The following is a 24688-nucleotide window of genomic DNA, read 5'->3' as shown; positions in this document are numbered from 1 at the left end:
ATACTCCCAACCATGAGCAAGATCTGGGAAAAATGCTTTAAGAAGATCATCGAGAGATGCATCGGAATGGACCCGTTCCATCGGAGGCAATATGGCTTCAGAAAGAAGAGGAGTACGGTAGATGCCATCACGCAGGTGATGAAGTTTGCCAACATCTGCAAACGGAAGAAGGTAGTATGCGTGATGATCACCCTGGATATTAGCAATGCCTTCAATTCGCTCAGCTGGAAGATCATATACGAGGAATTTGACAAGAGGAAGCTGCCATGGAAGGTCAAAAGGCTAATCGGCAGTTACCTATCCGGAAGGAGGATCATCGTGAGCAACCAGCACGGCACGGTGGAGCACGAGGTGGCGGCGGGAGTTCCGCAGGGATCCATCCTCGGACCATTCCTGTGGAACTTGGTATACGACCGGTTGCTCGAGAGACTCGACAACATGCCAATGGTCAGAGCAACCGCCTTCGCGGATGATCTGGCCATCACATGTTCCGTCGGGAGGAACGAAGAGGCCTCCGCCAAGGTCAACACGATGCTAAGGATCGCCAACGATTGGTGCACGAGTGTCGGGCTCACCCTGGCGAGAGAAAAGACGGAGGTCATGCTCATCACAAGCTTGCGAGTGCCGAGAGTGGTGAAACTCAGGTTGGGCTCCTCGGACATCGAAACGGTCGATCGCATCAGGTATCCCGGAGTCGTCATCGACTCCAGTCGGAGATTCGGTGCGCATATCGAGATGGTGTGTAATAGAGCCGACAAGTTAATAGGAGCCCTTAGGGGAATTCTACCCAACATCAACGGGCCGCCCAGCTTGGCTCGTAGGCTCTACTACAATGTGTGGGAGTCCATCGTAACTTACGGAGCACCGGTGTGAGCTAGAGCAGCGAATACCGATAAGAACAGGAAAAAGCTGAAACGAGCACAACGAACGGCCCTGTGCATAACAACGACGGCATACCGTACCGTCTCCCACGCGGCACTTTGCGTGTTGACCGGGAATCTCCCGATTTACATAAAGATAAAGATGCTCGGAGAGACCTACGAGAGGAACAAGATCCATGGGTCCAGGATTGGCACGGATGACGGCAGCAAGCTGAAGGAGGAACTGGAGGCGATTCGCAAGAAGGCCCAAGAGGACTGGCAGAAGGAGTGGAACAACTACAAAAAGGAAAATATCACAAAGAAATTAATACCGAGTGCGCTGCTATTTACCAAAAAGAAGATGGACATCGATCACCACACCATGCAGCTGCTAACCGGGCATGGGAGCTTCGGTGTCTATAGGAAAAGGATTGGCAGGGACAGCGACAGCAACTGTCTCGACTGTGGAGACCCGAACGACGATGCAGAGCACGCCCTCTTCGCGTGCCCGAAGTGGACGGACAGAAGGATCGAGCTGGAGAACGCTCTGGGCGGGAAGATAGACGTGGGCAATCTGATCGCCACGGTGACCGCCAAGGACGAGAGCTGGAATAAATTCAGGCAATTCTGCAAGACCGTCATGTGTCACAGGAGGGTGACAGCGAGGGCCTGGGAAGAGGCAAGGAGGAGAACGAGCGAAACAACAACTACGCGGAGCAATGAGGGCAAGAACACGAAACAACGAAAAACCGCAGAAGGAGACCAGCCCAGTATTCTGAACTGGCTGAGAGGACGACATGAGCAGTAACTGCCCGAAGAAGTAGATACAACGGGGCACGAAAGGACAACCCTGATGACTGCCGACAGGTTTTACCGGGGTTGTCTGCCCTCTAAGCGGAGGAAGAAGGAGGAGGGGTTTTTAGTGGGTATGGCAACGACATCCGACCGACTCCCACATAACCCAGTGATGCGGGTCACTGGGCATGCGTAATAGCATTTTCCCCTCCCCACGCAAAAGAAAAAAAAAAAACAGCACGACGAGCCACGATTATACGTGATTGTGAAATTTCTAAAATTTCTAATTTCTCTGCGAAACCGTATCCAGAAGTTACATAAAATATTCGTCGCGCAAAGACGATGAAAATATTTGAGCAGTCAATTATTCGCTGTGTTAAGCCACGATATTTAGCGAAACGATCTTTATCACCAGTTGTAATGTTTAAGACTACTTCTATTCATGCTGTATACTAATTTTTCGCTAAATGTATATTTGCCATAAATGTTACAATTACAAGACATCATAACTGTTACAAGAGAAGTTTGTAAAGTTGCGATATGAAGGTTGATGTTTTTAATTAAAAAATTTTTGATCGCGAACAACCGTTAAAACGGATCAAAGTTTTTTTGATTGCCGGTAATCGTTATCGACGAGAGAAATTTCATTTTGGTTACCAGTAACCAACATAAATAATCGGATTTTTAAATATTTTTTTTTTTTCTGTTACGAGTAACTGTTATCCGTGTCGAGAAAATTTTATTTTGGTTATCGATGACCATTATCGATGGCAAAAATTTGCTCTACATTGTCAATTATCACTGGCTATATTATCAATCGTTATTAACGTCACTGATAATTATTGGGTTGGAAACTAGGTGATTGCGAATTTTGTCAATATCATCTAATGACAAAACCCGCAATCACCTAGTTAACAAGCCAATAGTACGTGTGTTCGCAGTTATTCATAAAACTTGTGTGTTTTATCGAGCAAACAAAAAGATATGAAAATATATGAAACGAATAGGATGAAAGATATCGCAGTAGAATATTTTTATTAACAGTTGCACCGTGATATCTTTTATCTTATGCTTTGTTTCGTACATTTTCGTATCTTTTTCTTTGCTTAATAAAACATATCAGTTTTATAATTAGGCTTCTTTACGTTGCCAGTGAAAACCGATTATCAGCAATGTCAATAAATATCGACGATAGTCGAATGTGACTAGAAAATATTTTTTTCATCGACATTGCTTGGCGATAATCGAAAATCAATTTCGCCATCGATAATGGTTATCGGTAACCAAAGCAAAATTCGGTTTTCCTTGATAATGGTCACTGTTCGATAACCGAACAAAAATTCAGGTCACTTCCATTGATTACTGTTTCAAATTAAATTCCCATGATCTAAAATTATTATCGAGCGACCGAGGAACAAATCGAATCGTTCGTAATGATTATTCGTAATCAGAATTATTAACGATTAAAATTCTTGAATCGTATCGCTTTTGGAGAAATTGAAAACTGGCTTTCGTTTAAATAAAAACTAGTTTCTACCCAATGATTTTCCTGCCAAAAAATATTTAACGTAGTTGTTATTTTGGAGCTTCGCTTGTAACTTCCACGTAGATTCCCAGATTGATTTCTAATTTTCCTATTGTAATATAACAATTAATACGATATAATATAATAATCTTAATATTAGATTATAAATATTAACATTGTAGGATTTTCTTATTTATTTATTTTATTTGGGTATGGTCGTTGTCACAAGATCACCGGCGATCTATCGGTTTCGTGATTTCTTGCGTCTCCGACGTGACACTAGCAACCTCACCATACACGCCTATTACATCAATGCACTTGTCACGTAAAAATAAAGAGAAATTTTATAAGGAAGAACAAGACTTTATTTTCACTTGGTTTATACAAGTATAAGACACTTCCGAACTCTAGCCGTGACCGTACGAGAGTGAGTCTTACAATCTTTTTACTTTCGGTCATCTGTTCTCTCATTATCCCCACTACCCTGTAGGCGTATGTGACCGTTGCTACGCTTCTGGAACATTTGGTGGAAGGGCCGTTAGGCCATAAATGAATCCTCAGGTACTCCGCCAATATACATTGTCGCCAAGGTCCCCATGTGTTCCTCTCGTCGGTCCATCGGGTTCGAAGTATGCCGACCGGGACACCATCCTGCCCGAGGTGTGTGTGTGTGTCCTGGTCTCTGATGTGATTTACGTTACATACCTCCCTCCTTAGATTGATTTTGGTCCTCTAAAATCTCAGTGTTTCTTCAGGATTGTTTTATGGAGGCTAATTGGCTAAAAGTGTGTTTTCTTCTTTGTCTTAATCGACAAGACAAAACAAAAACAAAGTGCATAACAGCTACTTATGGAGAAGGTGAAGACCGTCCTGGAAAATAAGGTTTAATACGATTACCATGTATTTTCCTAATCGAGTCATTCACCATTATTTCGTAATAAGGGGTTTTTACTTTTTCAATGGTGTACGGCCCTAACCATTCAGTATCTAATTTGTGTTTTTTATGATCATTATGAACTAATATTAAATCTCCTTCTCTAAAAATGGATTGAGGTTTAATAATTTTTTTTCTTTGATCTCTTTGGTATCTTTGTTTACTCTTCATTAGAGTTTCCCTGGCTTTAAGTAGCTTGGCATCCCATTCTCGTTTCCTGAAGCTGACCTCATCAGCGTATGTTCTTTGCGAATTTTGGGATATGGTAGATGGGAGATTGGCCTTGTGTCCAAATGTTAGTTCGAAAGGGGTATATCCAGTGGCATCATGAACCATAGTGTTATATGCTAGACACACAAAATTTAGGTTTTGATCCCATTCTGTTTCATTATCGTTTTGTATAGCTTTTAACATGTCGGATATTACAGCATGTGTTCGTTCTAGGCTTCCGTTGGATTGTGGATGGAATGAGGTGGTTTTTATGTGTTTGATCCTAAATGCTTCTTCGTATCGTTGCATTAGCTCGCTAATGAAACTTTGTCCTCTGTCAGTTAATATACGTTTCGGTGCGGAGAATATATAAATGTAATGATTCAATAAAGCATTCCAGATTGATTGGGTCTGTTGTGTTTTTAGGGGCACAAGTATTAAATATTTGGTTAGTTCATCGTGTATAGAGAGAATGTATTGGTTTCCTATCTTGGTCTTTTTCAACGGGCCTATCACATCCATAGCGATTTTGTCGTTAGATTCTAACGGGGTGTCGGTTATCTGTGGTTCCTCCTTTCCTCTTATCCGAGTAGTCTTTGATGTTTGACATGTCGCGCAAGTTCCTATTCTGCTTTTTATTCTGTCTATTAGGTGTGGGATATCATATTTGCCTCGGATTCTGTCGTACGTCTTTTGTATTCCGGGATGTCCTACCAAGTCATGATTTTCTTTTAGTACTTGTTCTATTTCCTCTTCGTTTAATATCGGAATGCATTTTAATGCACTCTCAGCTTTTAGCTCTGGTTGCGTATATTGTTCAGGAAAAGTCCTTTCCCAGGATGGTTGAGGTGGTGTTTGAAGTAATGGGCGAGATTCTCGAAGGACCGATAGATCTTTAGCGGTGTGGGTTACTTCGTCTACGGTTATTAGGGAACTGGCCTCCGATACATTTCCCGTTTTTGTTTTTGCTACAACTTCATCCATACGCAGTGCAAGCATACTCATTTGTTTCTGCATTGCATCAAGCAAAGCTTTAACTGTTGGGTCTATTCCGCTGTTAGTTAAAGCGGCGCTAACAGTTTCGGTTTTGTCTTCTCGTGGCGTTGCCATTGTTATACTAATTGTGCTGTCTGTTCTCGATCTGTATTTGACAAAAGAATCCAGGGCTTGCTCACCTTGATCGTTTGGCAGTTCGTTCGTGAGCGCCGAGGCGTGCAGACGTGCCCGGCAAAGTCCACAAAATAGCAAGTACCATCCAGTTGCTGCTGAGTGCCGAGACGTGCAGACGTGTGTCCAGTGCCCTGTGAAGTTCACAAAACTCCACGTGACGCCCAGCTGACGAAAGCAAATCCAACAAACCTAGCCAGGGGTTAACAGCCTCTCGACTAGTTCTTTCACACTGAACTAACTAGCTCGATGATGGCTCTATCATTTCCAACAGGCTCCCCGGAGCAAAATTATAACACCGCCATGTTTCCTCCCCCGTGGCAAGAGGGCAACGCAACTATCCTGGTAAATGACCACCACACGAAAAAACGAAAGCTCGAACCGACCAAGACAAATGTAAACAAGATTCAAACCAAACCATCAGCCAGCCAAGTGACTACCTACAATAGATTCTCAATTCTGGAGTCCACGGAAGACTCCATGATTACAACCGAAGAGGTAAATAATCTCCATACTCAAAGAATTCCCCCTCCCCCACCGATATTCATTAACGACGTAATCGACATACAGTCAATGATTAAAACTATCGAAAAAGACATCAGCAAAGAAGACTACAAGCTAAAGATTAACAACAACCAAGTGAAAATACTGCCGTCCCACCCAGACGCCTATAGAAAGTTAACCAAGCTATTAAAAACGTTAAACGCCAAATTCCACACATACCAGCTCAAACAAGAAAGACCATTTCGAGTGGTGCTACGCAATATCCATCACTCAGTCGATCTAGACGAACTAAAATGCGAACTGTCAAATCACGGCCACGAAGTAACTAACATCAGTAACATTAGGCATAGAATCACAAAAAACCCACTATCCTTATTTTTTATAGACCTAAAACAAAAAACAAACAATAAAGAAATCTACAATATCAATCGGCTGATGAACTCCATAGTTAAGTTCGAGCCACCTCTTGTAAAGAAAGAAATAATACAATGCAAGAGGTGCCAAAGGTACGGCCACACGCAGAAATACTGCAATCACAACTTCCGGTGCGTAAAATGTGCAGGTAATCACCCCACTGACCAATGCACTAAATCCCCGGAAACCCCCGCCAAGTGTATCCACTGTCAAGGAGAGCATCCTGCGAACTACAAAGGATGCTCAGCCTACAAATCGCTACATAATATAAAGTATCCAAAACTGAGACCCAAGGACATAAACATACAAGAACCTAAACCCCAAAAACTCACCACACCAACAGTATCCTATGCGCAGGCAACGCAAGGAAACGCATACAACTCGAAAACACACAGTGTACACACAGAAAATAGAATTCCCACCCCACCAAGCACGGACAACTTTACCAGACTCGAAAAACTTATCGAGAAGCAAACTGAGCAAATTAACAACTTGCTGTCACTACTCACACGCTTCATGGACAAATTCATAAGCACAGAAGCAAAATAAAACCAATGCGAATAGCTCTGTGGAACGCCAACGGTCTAGCTCAGCACAAAGCCGAACTAGAACTATTCTTAAAACAACAGCAAATCGATGTGATGCTCATATCCGAAACCCACTTCACCGACAAAAACTACCTCAAAATACACGGCTACAACTTCTACCACACCCAACACCCCAGCGGAAAGGCTCACGGCGGCACCGGAATCATAATCAAGTCAAACATCAAGCACTACGAACTTCAACCATTCCAGAAAGACTACCTCCAAGCAACAAACGTAGCAATAGAAGACTGTCATGGTACAATCACCACCTCAGCTGTATACTGCCCTCCCAGACACTCCATCGCCAAAGAAGACTTTGACCACTTCCTGGACACCCTGGGCAGCAAATTCATAGCCGGAGGAGACTACAACGCTAAACACACCCAATGGGGCAGCAGACTGGTTACAGTAAGAGGCAAAAACCTCCTCAACAGCATATTAACTAACAACCTCAACTACCTTACCACGTACGAACCCACACACTGGCCCACCGACACAAACAAAATACCCGATCTCCTTGATTTCTTCATAACTAAAAATATCTCGTCAAGACACGTCCAAATCAATTCCTCGGCTGATCTCTCCTCTGATCATTCCCCCGTGATAGTAACAGTCAGTTCAACTATCATCGAGAATACACCTAATGGCTCCATTCATAACGAACACACCAACTGACAGCTCTTTAGAGAAGTCTTTACCCACACAACTTCAGCCTCAACCTCACTAAAAACCAATGATGAAATCGAAGCAGCCACGGAATACCTAAATGCGAGCATAATAAACGCTATCCGCGTCTCCACACCGGCAAAAACGTCCACCAGCAACCACGAATACCCCCAGTACATACTAAAAAAAATAGCAGAAAAACGTAGACTAAGAAGGATATGGCAGACCCATAGAACACCGGAGGACAAACGCAAACTAAACAACGCAACTAGAAAACTATCCAAAACCATAAAGAACTACAATAATGACCGTTTTCACAAATATCTCGCCAGCTTGTCCCCCACAGCCGACTCAAACTACTCACTATGGAAAGCCTCCAGGAAACTCACGCGCCCCCCACAAATAATACCTCCAATCCGCCGCCCGCAGGGTGGATGGGCGCGTAGCCCTATAGAAAAAGCCAACCTATTTGCCAAACATTTGACTGAAGTATTCCAACCCCATTCCTCCATAGCCGCAGCGGACGTCACCGAATACCTGCACACTCCCTTCCAAATGTCCCCTCCTATTCAACCTTTCACTTCTGCAGAGATCATAGAAGCAATCAGTCGCCTAAACCCCAAGAAAGCAGCAGGTCACGACCAAATAGGAAATAAAGCAATCAAGGAACTTCCCATAAAAGGGATTGCACTCATCGCATCAATCTTTAACGCCATCCTCCGCCTTGAACACTTTCCTAAGGCGTGGAAAATCTCACTAATCACCCTCATCCCCAAACCCGGTAAACCAATATATGAAACCAGCTCCTATCGCCCAATCAGTCTCTTACCTACCCTGTCTAAACTATTCGAGAGGATGCTCACGAATCGACTCCTTCCACTCCTAGAAGAATTGAAGACTCTCCCAGATCACCAATTCGGCTTCCGAAAACAACACTCAACAGTAGAGCAAATCCACCGCATAACCCACATAATCAGCCAAACCCTTGAAAAGAAAAAATACTGCTCAGCCGTATTCCTAGACATCCAACAGGCATTCGATAAAGTATGGCATGAAGGGCTACTCTACAAGCTTAAAAAAATCCTACCCCACCCATACTACTCCATCTTAAAATCCTACCTAACCAACAGACAATTCATAGTTAAATGTCTAGGCGCCACTTCCGCAACATTCCCAATAAAATCCGGCATACCGCAAGGTAGTGTCCTCGGACCCCTACTATTCTCCATCTACACTGCCGACTTATCCATATCAAACGAGGTAACAATAGCAACATTTGCCGACGACACAGCACTATTAGCTACCCACGCAGACCCAGCAATTGCCTCATCCACTCTCCAGCGAAGTCTCGACTCCATGGAAAAGTGGTTCCAAAAATGGGGTTTTAAAATAAACGAAAAAAAATCCTCCCATGTAACCTTCACGCTCCGAAAACAAACCTGTCCCCAGGTCACCATTAACAACACAATAATCCCAAGCAAGGACTCCGTAAGATACCTGGGCATGACCCTGGACAGGAGGCTAACTTGGGAAAAACATATCTCCGAAAAAACAAAGCAACTAAAGGAAAAACTAAGAAAATTCTATTGGCTCACGGGCCGACGCTCCAAACTAAACATACAGAACAAAATAACCCTCTACAAGGCCGTAATAAAACCTGTCTGGACCTACGGAATCCAACTATGGGGAACAGCAAGTAACTCCAACATTGAAATACTCCAACGCTTCCAATCGAAAACGCTAAGATCCCTATTAAATGCACCCTGGTATGTTACGAACGAAACAATCCACCGAGACCTCAAGATACCTACAGTCAAAGATGAAATACACAAGTTCAGAAGCAGATATAGCACAAGAGTCAACAACCACCACAACCCACTAGTCACCCAACTACTGGACACGACGGACCAGATCCGCAGACTAAAAAGAAAATACCCACTAGATTAAACCATTAGTCCTACTAGAATCAACAATATAAAACTATTATAATCCATGTCATTGTATCACGCCAAACTAAGTTACTGAAAATTCTCAACGAGAATTGATTGTAAATATTCTAATAAATAAATAAAGAAACCTTGATCGTTTAACCCGTAGGAAAGGTTCCGTTGCGGTGTTCCTTTGTCGAAACGTCGAAAGTGTCTGCTCTGTTACAGTGGTCCACTGATCCTCAATCTTCAAAGTTGACCGTAGCCCGAAATGCGTAATTTCGTTTTCTTGAAGTTGATGGATCCTGGCACGGATCGCCAAAATGTCACGTAAAAATAAAGAGAAATTTTATAAGGAAGAACAAGACTTTATTTTCACTTGGTTTATACAAGTATAAGACACTTCCGAACTCTAGCCGTGACCGTACGAGAGTGAGTCTTACAATCTTTTTACTTTCGGTCATCTGTTCTCTCATTATCCCTACTACCCTGTAGGCGTACGTGACCGTTGCTACGCTTCTGGAACATTTGGTGGAAGGGCCGTTAGGCCATAAATGAATCCTCAGGTACTCCGCCAATATACATTGTCGCCAAGGTCCCCATGTGTTCCTCTCGTCGGTCCATCGGGTTCGAAGTATGCCGACCGGGACACCATCCTGCCCGAGGTGTGTGTGTGTGTCCTGGTCTCTGATGTGATTTACGTTACACACTCGTGTTCAGTGTCTCCATACACTGCACTCGCATTCAGTGTCTCCATACACACCTATTACGTCAATGCACCCGCATTCAGTGTGTCCACACACGCCCAGTGCGGTAATATGATCCAACAAACTGAGACTCATCCGTGTATGAAATCGAAAATGATCTGTCATGTCATTACGGTCTGACCGGTAACTCACAAAATGCAACTGGCGCTTTGAATACTAACCGTAATGATACTGACTTTTGTGTCTTTTTTTCCTCCCTACTTTATCATTGAACGTCCGATCGAAATTTTTGTTGTTAACCTGGGCCCTTGACCTATTTGGACAGTTAGTTAAGCCATAAAGAGACCAGTACAATATAATTTAGCTAAACTATAAAGGAACAAAATACCAGTTATATCAAGTTTAATGTTAGGAAAACCCAATATTTTAGATCCACCCGAGGACGTGTGATAATCAGAATGGCCGTGTCGGAGATGAAAGAACACCGGAGCCTCTCCTTTGAAGCGATGGGAGGACCCCCTTAGTGCTGTAATCCAGATTTCATCATAGCCGCACTAAGAAACTGTTGTAATTCGATCCGACTGTACTTATTCGAAATTTATGATAGTGAGCTCGGGCTCGAGGCGACAACCGGTCGCTGAACGTAGTCGCGGTCAAGGGATGAACGTTTTATCTAACAAAGCCATGAAGTAACTCTATAGCTTTCCATAAAAAAAATACTTGGGACGGGGCACGACGGTAAACATTTCAACGATTTCTGTCCCGTGGCTCGCCACACGCAGACTTTGTCCTTCGGGTAAGACGATTGCCAGATGCCAACGCATCTTCGCAGTATATGTTTAGCTGGGCGAGGACCCGCTACGAATATTAAATTTCAATTACACAAAGTCTCTCAAATAGACAAATGGCCTGTGCCCCAACTATGGGAAGATAAGAGAAATCTATCCTTCCACGAACGACGCTTCTCGCTAGCAACTTTCCCCAAGGACAGCTAATATCTTTCTCTAACCACCAACATGGAAATTGACCAATTAACAGCAACGTCAATTTCCCTCACCCTTCGAACGAAGACATTTCTCCGCGAATCCGATGATGTTGTGCCCTTAGGCACACCCATCATAGTTTCCTTCGACAGCGTCACCGCGATGGAGAGTCACTCTCCAGTGCGATCTCATCAGTAATCGACCTGTCTTTCGTATACGTAATAATTGCCCCTTTCTCTAACGTACAGTGTAACTTAGGCGCTAACGAAGGGTAAAGTTCGTCATCCCTTTGACCGCGGATTCGTTATTGAGCCTAGGATCATTGTCATTAGCTTCTCGAGTGTCTAATTATCGCGATTACTTGTCCAATTCCATCATAGTCATATTTGCACTAGTAAATATCTCCTCTATTGCATAATGATCACGTCTAGCGCCAATAGGGATTCGTTTCACGCCTTTAACCCTAACTCTAATCTTAACGCCAACCCGACATATATATGCATTTCTGATAATCATTTTCAACTCGCACAGGGAAGAAACATCACTGAGGCTACCGCGAATTAAATTCGCGTATCAAGTAACAGGATAGATACGATTCATACGAAGCTTTGCGTCGTTATTCGAGGTAGGAAAAGCTTTAGCAGTGATATCGAGAAAAGCGAAACTACGAAATCATCGCTGTCGTCGAGACAGAAATTGCTGCGAATATCGCGGAAAGCAGAGCGACGGTAAAGAGTATTACAGGAAAAAGTTGTTCGGAATATTAGCCTTGGCAAACATATTTCAAAGCCGTTGAATATGGCGAGATTGTCCGCTTTGTAAATATTTACCGAAAAACATGTCGTACGAAGCTGGGCAATAAACGCGTTTTTCCACAGTTACAAACAAGTATCGTACGTATGAAACAAGTAACGACGAATTTTCCATTCCACGGCACGCGACAATTGACCGTATTATCAGCGTTTCGTCAGAGTTTCAAGAACTGCGTTTTCTTTTCTGTATTTATGGTTTCGCAACTGTAAAACGGAAGGTTTATTCTGGAGATGCGAGTTCGCGTGAACAACTAGCGCAACGAGTAAAAACACGCGGTTTTTGCAACTCGATCGAATTGTTAGCAACTGTGTGTACGAGATCGTATTACTCCCATCGTTGATCGATGTCAGGCTTCTATCCGAGCACACGGACAACGTTCTCCAACGACCAATCAAACATACCAGATAATAATTTTTCATTGTATCATTATTGTAGCTATTAACGACACGGGCTTGTTGTCGCATGATAAAAAGCATGCAACTGCGCTGACACGATAATACAGCGAACTTTTGCACGCTGCGATGGAAAACGCGTCGTTACCTGTTTCGTACGAACGATACTCGTTTGTAATTCTGTAAAGAAACGTCCGTTGACGAACATTATATAAAGTTCTTCCTTCTTCTTCTTCTTCTTGTCTGTAAATCAACTCCTTACAATTTGACGGTTTAAACACACGGTTTTCGCACACCCCGTATATACAGGATGCAACGGAACAACGTCTGAAAGCGAGAACAACGCGAATCCTTGTGGAAAAATGAAGAAAAAGTATAGGATAAAACGTTCTCATTTTCGACTTGGAGAATCGAGTCTGAAAATTTATCAAGTATACTCGAACTGTATCTGAATATCGGTTCGAATAATAAATTTATTTAATTATATAATTAATTTATTACAAAGGAAATACAATCTGGATGTGAATGTTAAATGGAAACAAATTTTGCTAAGTTGAAAATCGATCGTATCGTAATTACCACGACTCGTTGTTTACAGATTAAAAATCTGTTTTACGAATACGAGGAGCTATATATCTACTATTATTAATCAATTTTTATGAAAAATTTCGTACGATGCGCGGATAAATTCTAATTTGATAAATTGTTGGAAACGTGGAAAATTGAATGCAATAAAATTACGTGGCACGGTTTACACGGTTGCAACTTTATGACCCACTTAGGTCAAGTAGCAATGAAATTTATTGCATATATCGGAAATTCAAGGCACGTAATTGGCAGTTTATAAACAAATTATTTGTTCTCTTAATTAAATTGCCCGCGTCGAAAGCTGTGAAACGTTTTTGTATCGAAATCGAAGAATCCAACATCGCGATCCTATGAATCGAAGAATGCGACGTAAATGTTCGAAGTATGGTTGAGAAACGATAGAAAATTCCAAGTGTTACGCTGTATTTCTCGTTCGATTTGAATCGAAATTTTAATGAGGAACAGCGCCGATTGATATTTAAAAGTGAAACGGTTAAGAGCAACGATACAGGTTTTGTTAAAAGCAATTGGTCTATTTACCTCGCTGTTTAAACGGGTTTGTTTGATGTTACTTTGATCAATTTCCATTGACACTTTTATAGATAGCATTCTTTTTTACGGATGGAAAGCCGTCTGATGGAAATTTGTCTGAAATGTCCGTCGTAAAATTGCGTTTTCGCGGGCAACAGAAAACAATGGAATTTTGTACAAAAGCGCAATACTTTAATTAGCGCAAAATTCCATTTTCCCCGCTGGGAAATTGAATTTTCTATTAAAGCGTGATACGTTTAATCAGCGGTGGCGTAAATTCAACAAACTAACAACTGGAATATTGACTTGTCACAATTTTGTGACACCGTATATGTCGTTGATACGTTCCAGTCTGGTCGTATTTACAATTTCAGAAATTTTGCAACTATTTTTTCATTTTATCCGTAACGAGAATAGCGAAGATAAGACAGGCAAACGTGGTAAAACGTTGATAATTCGGTTACAGGGAAATCGAATAAATTCGAAGTTGAAGAAAGTAAGAGAAAGTCGAAACGAAGCAAACGCGATTCCTTAAGCCACGATGTTCAGGGATTTTATAATCTTTCCGGTGACGTCTTCGACGTGGAATACCCAGAAGCTGAGAAATTGATTCTGTACGATGAAAAAGACGATGTCTCCACAGAATACAACGATACAATAGTGGAAGAATTATCGATCGACGTAAATCCTGTTGAGAAATGCTCAGTTGGTATGACCGCTAGTTACTAAAAGGTTACTAGGGTTGTGTTGGTACGACTCCTAACGACGCTCTTTTGTCATAGGAGTCGACCACGCCTTAATTGCTAAGACGCATTGGGAGAGTTTAAACGTTTGCTGTGTGATTTGGTGTTTTGTATAAGAGAGAAAATAAAAGGTGTGATAACCAATCCGAGTGGATCCGAGATTGATTATCAACCCCAACCTATATAAAATAACAAATCCCGAGGAAATTGGATACTTCTCTGGTCCTAAATGGCAAAGGAACAGATTATCAAGTAAGTCAAATATTTTTCCAAATGCCATTCTTGTACAATCGTTGCTTTTTTACTTACCACGTACAATATAGCGGTTAATAAATTAACGAATCATCGAATATTACTGAAAGAAAGAAATTGTACTGATATTCCAATCTATCGTGTACAAAAGTAATAATAACAGCATGTAATATAAGAATAGCTTATCTTCAGCCTTAAAAGGAACTCGGTTTACAATTATTCTCCCTATTGCGTTCCACTCTCGCTTGATCTTCTACACGTTCATCTATATTTCGCTGTTTTTAATTTATTTTATTATTCCCTGTCTATTACACATATGTATATTGTCCATTGCACGAATCTTTATCTATCTTGCCTAATTTAATGTAAAAAAATAGAAAAATAGACAAATTTGCTGGAGGAATACGTTTACCAAAATTTGTCAAGAATTTTAAAGAAATTTGCAGGATGAAATTCACGGTGATACCGAATTGATATTTTTGAAATTATACTTTTGAAATAATTATTTATATCATAATAATTATTCCACGAATACTTGCTCGTAGATATTAATTTATGCTTTTAATAATCATGCGTTTAAGCTATCAAGTCGAGTCGAGTAGACTTTCTAATTTCGTTGAAGATAAGTCGATTTCTAAGATAAGTCATTTCTAGAGAAAAGACCAACTGCTAAGGATTCGCCGCCACGATGGCTAGAGCTTGGAATAGCTGCTGATTACTCCGTGGTAGATTTTCATGGAATTCGAGTACAGCAATATATCTTGGCTCTTTTAAACATCGTAAGTAATACCAAACGAAATTCTGTTATTATACTTAGATATAGAATACCTTCTCCTACATATGTACGCGAGCAACCGGGAAACATAGGGCAGAGTTATGCGTATCTCTGTATTTTCAAGGTACGCTACTTGCTTTCAAACATCTCGATCGTATACTCGGATGGAAGCTCTGTATTTTCTGTTTACACTGTTCAAAGCTTACACGTATCTTTTAAAGAGTTCTGCAAATAATTTATCCGTAATGGAATTTTGTAATCGATTAATTTCAGCCATTCGGTAATTGGTTTTCCAATGCTGTTGAGATTAATAACGTACATTTCCTAAGATAAATATAACGAATAAAATTAATTTTTTAGGAAAATTATATAAGATACGATGTATTTACGAGAGTTTTGAATAATAATTTATTTGTAAGGCTGTAATACTGTTTTAACGCCTGTTACATTTTCGTACGTATTTTAATCCTAGGTCAGTGCAATTTACATGGACCCATCGCTCGAATCCAACATGATTCTAGTGATCGTACGAATGATTTTATACGCGGAAAAACGAGACGTTATGGTAAGCGATTTCCATTAAATTAAATCATTTAACTAAAGTAGTAACTATCTGAGATACGCATATGCGAGTGTCAATTATTTTATTTTCTACTTATCTGTACAGTGTATGGTATATAAATTATATAGGTCAAAATATCTGCGCATGACGTTTTAGGTCGATAAAATGCAACGAGTTCCATTTTGTTAAATTGGACAACCGTGAACGATCCCTTGGAAACAAATTTCCAAACAAACAATTTTCACGGATCATTGACAAACCTCGCATTTATCGTGTATCCGAAATATCTGTATAATCGACTATTAAACCTTTTTCATCTCTTAAGAATCTTAATTTAATGTTATAGACCTATGATAATATCATTGATATACGACACTTGCGATTCCTTTTACTTTTCTTTTTCTGCTATTCTTCTCTGCTGTTGAATCAACATTTCAACATTTTTCAGGAAGATTAAAATACTAATAGCGTTACAAGTTACATTTGATTACAATCAACAACACGATTACTTGCACATATATTTATTATCATTGACGAATATTTATATATAGTATATAATGCATGATGTAATAATAAATATAATATATTCGTAATATTTGCTAGCTTTTATTAAGAAAATATTAAACGTTGTCGTAGGTCCGCCGTGGCGATGCCAGACGATCTCTCGAGAACGTGAACAAATGGAACAGAAAGATGCTGTCCTCGAAGGACGTAAATCACGATGTTGCTGTATGGTTGACGCGATTAGATATAGGAGGTCCTTCCGGTTACGCACCTGTGTCAGGAGTATGCTATCCCGCGAGATCGTGCGCGGTAAATCGAGACGAAGGCTTGACCAGCGCCTTTATCATCGCTCACGAAGTAGCACACATGTGAGTGTCCCACATGTTGGGATATCGTTGGCAAACTGAAATATTTATAACTGGCCTGGGTATTTACGCAGAGACCGTGTGCTATTTATTTATGCAAATACGTACTTTTACGAGAATAATTTGAAAAATGAAATCTCCATAGGAGAACTTATTATCTTTACCGAATATCACAACGAGTACTGTACTTTGAATCTGCCATAGATTTTTGCGTATTATGTGCGTTCTTGCATTCCTCCTTCCACCTACGATGGCTCTTAAACAAGAAACGATATCGTAACGAGAAATACAACCTAGCTGAGCGTCCACTTTGGTTCCACTAGTGTTGTCCCATACAACTTTGTGTTTGACCTCGCTATTAGGGGACTTTTTATCCAACGTTTCCTTCACCGCCTTCACTACCTTCGATTTATCGAACTTGAGACTTAAACTGGCCGTTACTAAATCTTCCGGCTTCTTCGACATCGGTTGGTGTCTCTTCGTGAACCAATTCGACGGTGCCATAAAGGTCGAAATAGCGGCTTTCGAGGATCCGCTAAGCTTACTTTTAGCTCCGTGCAATGTCGACACGTCGAAGCTATTGGAACGGAAGCTCTTCGATCGACTTCCTTTCTGTTCGGTCGTTTTTCCGGGCCAGTTTGATTTGCTATCGTCCCGCGAACTCGGCGCTTCCTCGCCGCATCGGTTGATTTCCGTCGCGGAAGACGCTAACGAGCTTAGGATCGATATCAGATCCGTATTAGAGCAGACAATGCCCGCAGCACCGGAAACGGATGCACTCGCGGCTCTTGGCAGTTCCGAGACGCGCTTTCGGAGAGAAGACGTCGGCGAAACCGACGGAGTAGGCCTTTCAGAGAATCGTTGTTTCGGCTGTTGAGTGTAACGTTGAGCGGAACTGTTACCCTCCAGCGGCTGTATTTCGTACACTTGCTCCGTCGACGTCCTGTACATCCTTAAGCGCACCTGGCAAACGGATTGCTTTTATTCGAAAGACAGTTTCTCTTTTATCATAATTCGTGCGTTATGATACATGTTTCGATGATTGAGCCGTTAAGCGTGACAAAGCGATGGAATTGTTTTGCACAGAAATTCTGGTTCTAAAATTATGTTAGGGATTCTAGGGCGTAATAACATCTTGGAACGCAAAGTTATCGATGTGTCGATGAAAGTTAAGCGAGCTTTATCGAAGCACACGTTCGAGTCTTTGGGCGATTGCTAGGAATACGCGTAATGTTCTTTTCTGTGAGCTGAAAAGTTGAACGACTATAAAAGGCGTTTGTAGAGGATTTCAAAGCGGAAGAAGAAGCGATACAAATGTTTAGAATCAGAAATTATCTGTTTATATAGAGATCTGTTTGATGCAAGATCTAAAATCAATCAAATCGGATTGTATGGATTGTGTATTTGTCTGTGTTAATCCTTTGACGTCGATACCAACGATGTATATAGCGAATGGCGGTTATCAGCCAAGATTATGAGCACGTACGCAAATAGACTAGAATATTTTGCAAGAATGAAATGTCTTGGTATGGTACGCTTTAATCTATCTATCCAAGTCAAAATAAGTATAAAAATCGCGTGGCAATCAACATATTTAAAAAAAAAAAAAGAAAAAAAGGAGGAGAAACAGATGCTTCTGATTGTTTTTTAGTGCATTTTCATAAAATCTTCTAAATGTTTAATTCTCATAGAATAAAAGGGAGAGTATACGTTTGAATCTCAGCAGATTTTATTAATTCTTTGAAACCATAAATACAATATGAGTATTACATCAACTTTAGTTCATACATGTAACAACATATTATTCTGCATGTAGCAGTTACATTTAATGAAACATTTACTTATCCAATAAATCCATATTCTCTACTAAACGTTCGTTTATTAATAATACTGCCATAATCGTCCACGCATTGTTCGCTTCCTTAATTATTTTTCAAAGTATAACGATAATCAATGATGCAACAGAAATATCACGTAACATCCCAACAATCTTACATGAGATTTTAGCTGTTTTTACTATACAAATTAAGTCATTATTAAAATAAGTCATTATAATAATATATATATATATATATATGTCGGAGATGAAAGAACACCGGAACGTTCCCTTTGGAACTTTGGGAAGACCCCTAGTATTGAAATTTAGATTTCACCATAGCCGTATTAAGAAACTGTTGTCATTCGATCCGACTGTATTTATTTGAGATTTATGATAGTGAGGCGACAATCAGTCGCCGAACGTAGCTGCGGTCAAAGGGATGAACGTTTTGTCTAACAAAGGCATGAAGTAATTCTATAGCTCTTCTTAAAAGAAATACTTGGGACAGGGCACGACGGTAAACGTTTCAATGGTTTCTGCCCCGTGGCTCGCCACACGCAGACTTTGTCCTTCGGGTAAGATGATTGCCAGATGCCAACGCATCTTCACAGTATATGTTTAGCTGAGCGAGGACCGGCTACGAATATTAAGTTTCAATTATACAAAGTCTTTCAAATAGACAAATAGCCTGTGCCCCAACTATGGGAAGATAAGAGAAATCTATCCTTCCACGAACGACGCTTCCCGCTAGCAACTTTTCCCAAGGACAGCTAATATCTTTCTCTAACCACCAACATGGAAATTGACCAATTAACAGCAACGTCAATTTCCCACACCCTTCGAACGGAGACTTTTCTCCGCGAATCCGATGATCTCGTGTCTTTTTTTTTTGCGTGGGGAGCGGAAAATGCAATTACGCATGCCCAGTGACCCGCATCACTGGGTTATGTGGGAGTCGGTCGGTTGTCGTTGCCATACCCACTAAAAACCCCTCCTCCTTCTTCCTCCGCTTAGAGGGCAGACAACCCCGGTAAAACCTGTCGGCAGTCATCAGGGTTGTCCTTTCGTGCCCCGTTGTATCTACTTCTTCGGGCAGTTACTGCTCATGTCGTCCTCTCAGCCAGTTCAGAATACTGGACTGGTCTCCTTCTGCGGTTTTTCGTTGTTTCGTGTTCTTGCCCTCATTGCTCCACGTAGTTGTTGTTTCGCTCGTTCTCCCCCTTGCCTCTTCCCAGGCCCTCGCTGTCACCCTCCTGTGACACATGACGGTCTTGCAGAATTGCCTGAATTTATTCCAGCTCTCGTTCTTGGCGGTCAACGTGGCGATCAGATTGCCCACGTCTATCTTCCCGCCCAGAGCGTTCTCCAGCTCGATCCTTCTGTCCGTCCACTTCGGGCACGCGAAGAGGGCGTGCTCTGCATCGTCGTTCGGGTCTACACAGTCGAGACAGTTGCCGTCGCTGTCCTTGCCAATCCTTTTTCTATAGACACCGAAGCTCCCATGCCCGGTTAGCAGCTGCATGGTGTGGTGATCGATGTCCATCTTCTTTTTGGTAAATAGCAGCGCACTCGGTATTAATTTCTTTGTGATATTTTCCTTTTTGTGGTTGTTCCACTCCTTCTGCCAGTCATCTTGGGCCTTCTTGCGAATCGCCTCCAGTTCCTCCTTCAGCTTGCAGCCGTCATCCGTGCCAATCCTGGACCCATGGATCTTGTTCCTCTCGTAGGTCTCTCCGAGCATCTTTATCTTTATGTAAATCGGGAGATTCCCGGTCAACACGCAAAGTGCCGCGTGGGAGACGGTACGGTATGCCGGCGTTGTTATGCACAGGGCCGTTCGTTGTGCTCGTTTCAGCTTTTTCCTGTTCTTATCGGTATTCGCTGCTCTAGCCCACACCGGTGCTCCGTAAGTTACGATGGACTCCCACACGTTGTAGTAGAGCCTACGAGCCAAGCTGGGCGGCCCGTTGATGTTGGGTAGAATTCCCCTAAGGGCTCCTATTAACTTGTCGGCTCTATTACACACCATCTCGATATGCGCACCGAACCTCCGACTGGAGTCGATGACGACTCCGAGATCTCGTTCCCTTAGGCACACCCATCATAGATTTCTTCGACAGCGTCACCGCGACGGAGAGCCACTCACTCTAGTGCGATCTCATCGGCAATCGACCTGTCTTTCGTATACGTAATAAATGCCCCTTGCTCTAACATACAGTGTAACTTAGACGCTAACGAAGGGTAAAGTTCGTCATCCCGTTGACCGCGGATTCGTTATTGAGCCTAGGATCATCGTCATTTGCTTCTCGAGTATCTAATTATCGCGATTACTTGTCCAATTCCATCATAGTCATATTTGCACTAGTAAATATCTCCTCTATTGCATAACGATCACGTCTAGCGCCAATAGGGATTCGTTTCACGCCCTTATCCCTAACTCTAATCTTAACGCCAACCCGACATATATATATATTTTATACATACATACATATATCAATTTTTATACACACAATTATACATATTCATTTTCATTTAATATTTTCATTTAATAATTTAATATACCTTCGTCCCGCAAAGGCAAATAAATTCACGCATAACATTTCTCTTCAGCGGCATTGTTCTAGGATTGTATTTGTTGAAAGAAGGATAGCATTAAGCGCTGGAATAAAGAATGACGAATCGTTATTCTTTAACCATCGTACTTAGACTCATATTTATTGAGCTACTTGTATTTTAATCGAAGTCTAATATCCTCCATCTGTAGGCGTAAATATTACTGCCGTTGTTAATGTCATTTTAAGTTTTACTACTGGAAAGGACATTTAAGTTTGAAGGCAGGCAAGTCTACTGTTCTTAAAGCTGACATTTAGACATCTAAGATTTTTTGTGTCTTTATTGACAAAAATATATTTGACTTTGCATATCTAAAATAAAGGATTTGCGTTATCTAAAATAAATAGATCATCTTTCTTTAGAAAATTCAATGTGGTGAAATTAGAATATGAGATAAAAGAAATACTATGCATACTTATTGTTCTTCTTAAAAATTAAAGGAATACTCATAATCCTAAAACATCCTTTCTATGTTGTACTAGATATATATACAATTAAAATGTGTAATAATGTGAATGATAAACTAGTTCGAATAATTATTTTGCTTAAACGTAAGTTAATTGAAATCAGATGAATGTTATACACGCATTATACCGTGCATTATGAACTATTGATTGATTGATGCTCATATTTAATTATTAACGAGAAAATTAGAAAAATAAGATTGAATTTAATCTGTCCTTCTTATATTTATTAAGATGAGTTCTGGGACTTGAAACACTCGAGATTAGAAATTTTGATTAATGTTTCACATTATGACTGGACGCTTGTTGTAATATCTTTTGTACGAGATACACTATACATACACAAGATCAAAATGGAATTTCGAAACGGTCGTATCGTTCAACAAAAATCTCTTTTATCTTTGATCCTCTTCATAAAAATGCAATTCTCCTTTACAGAACATCATATAACATTTATTGTACGATATATTGTTCAATTATATTTCGAAATTTTCAGCTTCGAATCTTTGTTTAATTATACTGTAGAATTAAATATCATGCGTTATTTAAATATAAAGATAGACTAAACTTTTGTCCACATTTATTAAAGCTGTATCAACTGAGATGTTTAAATTTGCGAAATTTCATGGACTTTTATATTTAATTTTTCATCATGAATCCCGCTTTGCGATACAATACATATTAGATTTATAATATCTTAAATTTACAGTACCAATGCTGATTTCATCTGAAACTATTTGTTTGCAAATGATATCTTTCTTCGTTGGAATTACCCTTCACTTATAAATTAATAATTATTAACATTGAACAGTATTGTTAAACTTCAATAAAAATAGGATCGATAACTAAATGTTAGTTAAAGAAACTTCCTATTACAGGTATAACAAATCATATTGAATTTTGTTTAGAAAACAATAATAAAAATGGGTGTCTTTTTGTGAAAATAATTTACAGCATATCACTCGACTTATTCATATAAGAGACATTAGTTTGTTTAAATACCCTGTTGCACCCTTTTATTCATTTTCAACCCAATTTTTTCACAACATTAAAAAATATTTTAAGCCTGAAGAAAAACATGAAAAACTTCTTATTAGCATGATTTCATGCTAAACATCCTCTTAAGATATTATAAATCTTTCTTGTTTACTAAAACCAGAGCCTAACTGAAATATACGAGTATCGCAACAGGATTAATCGTAATACATGATTAAATACAAGCAATATGTAAGCTATATTTTTACTTTTTACTTCAGAAATAAATATTTCACCAGCATCGTCTTTAGCTTAAGGAAAATAAACTTGTGAAATTTAATTTAAAGCTTCGTAAAACATGGAAATGTTGCAGGATAACAAATCAGAAAAGATATATTAAATAAATCACAGTTCAGGTATCTATAACATGTGATTCTCTTAACAAATCTGTTTCATTCATCAAGCAACTGCAAAATTTCCGTAAAATCAGAAGCGGTTTCACAAATTATAGGCATTCGTAAACATGATAGATAAGAGTTAGTATCGCGGCGTTTTAGAGTATCTATGAGCGTAATATGGAAAGTAAAAAGATGTATAATAAAAATAGTTCACTTTCCAAGCTATCACTAACATTGTAACGAATTATTATACATATAACGGCTCACGAAAGTACTCGGACGCTTACAGAAACTTTCCATGAATATTTTGTTGAAGCTTTTCATGAATTTCAAGATGCATTAGGCTGTCTCAAAAGTTTCTTTCGTTTTGTTCTATTACTACAAAATAGATCATACATAAATCGATAGAATAATATAAAACAAAAAGTGTCGTGCATCTATTATTTCCTTATGAAACGAAAGAAGCTTTTGAAACAAATGTAAATAGGAATTATAAGATGCTTATTGATTACCATCGGTATTTGGACAGTTAATTATGTATTGTATAAATAAGTCACAATATTTTTAGTAGGAGCATTTTTACCCCTAATCAATCATATGTTTAAAAATACTCTTTACATTGTACATTAGTTTTTTGCTATGTGTACGTCTGCAATAAGCATCTTCTAGCTTCCATATATATATTTCCAAATTAGTCTCAATTTTTACCGGTGTAATCATGATAGACACGTCTCGTTACATTGAAGTGAAGTGAAGAAAAACACTAACACACATAATATATATTCGCAAAAATCTTCTATCTAATATTTTCGTCAACTACTGTATACACATTTATTAGATATTTGTGTGAGATTAAAATCGACAGATACGATAAAAGAATATTGTAGAGGTATAGCAATAAGAAAATACAAGGAAAGTATAGCTCGTTAATTTGAATTACACCAGATTGTCAGTCATCTATTAGGTCGTGTTAATCTCTGAATAAATTCTTAAATAAATAAGTGTTAATAAAGATAAAGATAAAGAAGTGTTAATTAAACTAGAGACACTTAACATTTATTAGCATTTGTTCTTCCCCATTACTTCTTGAATAGGTCCTTTAGGGAAGAACAGAGAGACGGTTCGCTGGATTCCGTCTGATTCCGATTTTGATTCTTGGTATTTGAAAACCAATTTGTCACTTTGCCTGACATTGGTTTGTTCGGAGATACCGAGGGCTTTCCGCTCGACCCGGAAGCCCCCGTATCGTTTCCCTTTTCCGCCGTTAACATCTTCTCAATTGCGCTACCAAATACCTACGGACAAAATTGTTCTTATAAATTTATGAATATTATGTATTTACGTATTTGAATGAAAATTTTTATGAAACGAGATTTCGCGTTAAAATACGTAATAGTAAATACGATAATTTACACGTTCTTTTTACCAAGATGAAAATGTACATGTAAATTTACTTGATGTATATGTAAATAGAAATATTTATATGTAATATTTATATGCTTGTATTTAAAATATTTTCATGCTTAAAGAATAAAGGTCATAATGTTATAAATATTTAAATCCTTGCACCTCTCCTTTATCGCGTAAGAAAGAGAAACTAAAGGTTTCACTCCA

At 39.8% G+C, this 24688-nt stretch overlaps 3 protein-coding genes across 3 annotated transcripts in view; 2 read left to right on the top strand and 1 right to left on the bottom strand.

Annotated features, from left to right (window-relative positions):
* LOC126926974 (uncharacterized) overlaps nt 1-24688 on the top strand; it is a 118613-nt gene that overhangs the window by 32810 nt on the left and 61115 nt on the right. The gene's annotated exons all lie outside the window — the stretch shown is intronic.
* Nucleotides 14488-24688, top strand: part of LOC126926987 (A disintegrin and metalloproteinase with thrombospondin motifs 3-like) — a 120878-nt gene continuing 110677 nt past the window's right edge. The window contains exons 1-4 of the mRNA XM_050743297.1: nt 14488-14599; nt 15254-15378; nt 15847-15939; nt 16573-16808. Of these exons, the coding sequence (XP_050599254.1) occupies nt 15862-15939; nt 16573-16808 (314 nt within the window). The 5' untranslated portion in view covers nt 14488-14599; nt 15254-15378; nt 15847-15861. The remainder of the gene's footprint in view (nt 14600-15253; nt 15379-15846; nt 15940-16572; nt 16809-24688) is intronic.
* The window catches only part of LOC126926969 (uncharacterized), an 85502-nt gene continuing 80389 nt past the window's right edge, over nt 19576-24688 (bottom strand). The window contains exon 2 of the mRNA XM_050743268.1: nt 19576-20797. Coding sequence (XP_050599225.1) covers nt 19721-20653 — 933 coding nt within the window. The 5' untranslated portion in view covers nt 20654-20797 and the 3' untranslated portion in view covers nt 19576-19720. The remainder of the gene's footprint in view (nt 20798-24688) is intronic.

The sequence above is a fragment of the Bombus affinis genome, unplaced genomic scaffold, assembly GCF_024516045.1.
Source record: "Bombus affinis isolate iyBomAffi1 unplaced genomic scaffold, iyBomAffi1.2 ctg00000068.1, whole genome shotgun sequence".
Classification (NCBI taxonomy): Eukaryota; Metazoa; Arthropoda; class Insecta; order Hymenoptera; family Apidae; genus Bombus; species Bombus affinis.
The sequence above is the reverse complement of the archived record's forward strand: the minus strand, read 5'-3'. Positions and strand labels throughout refer to the sequence as shown.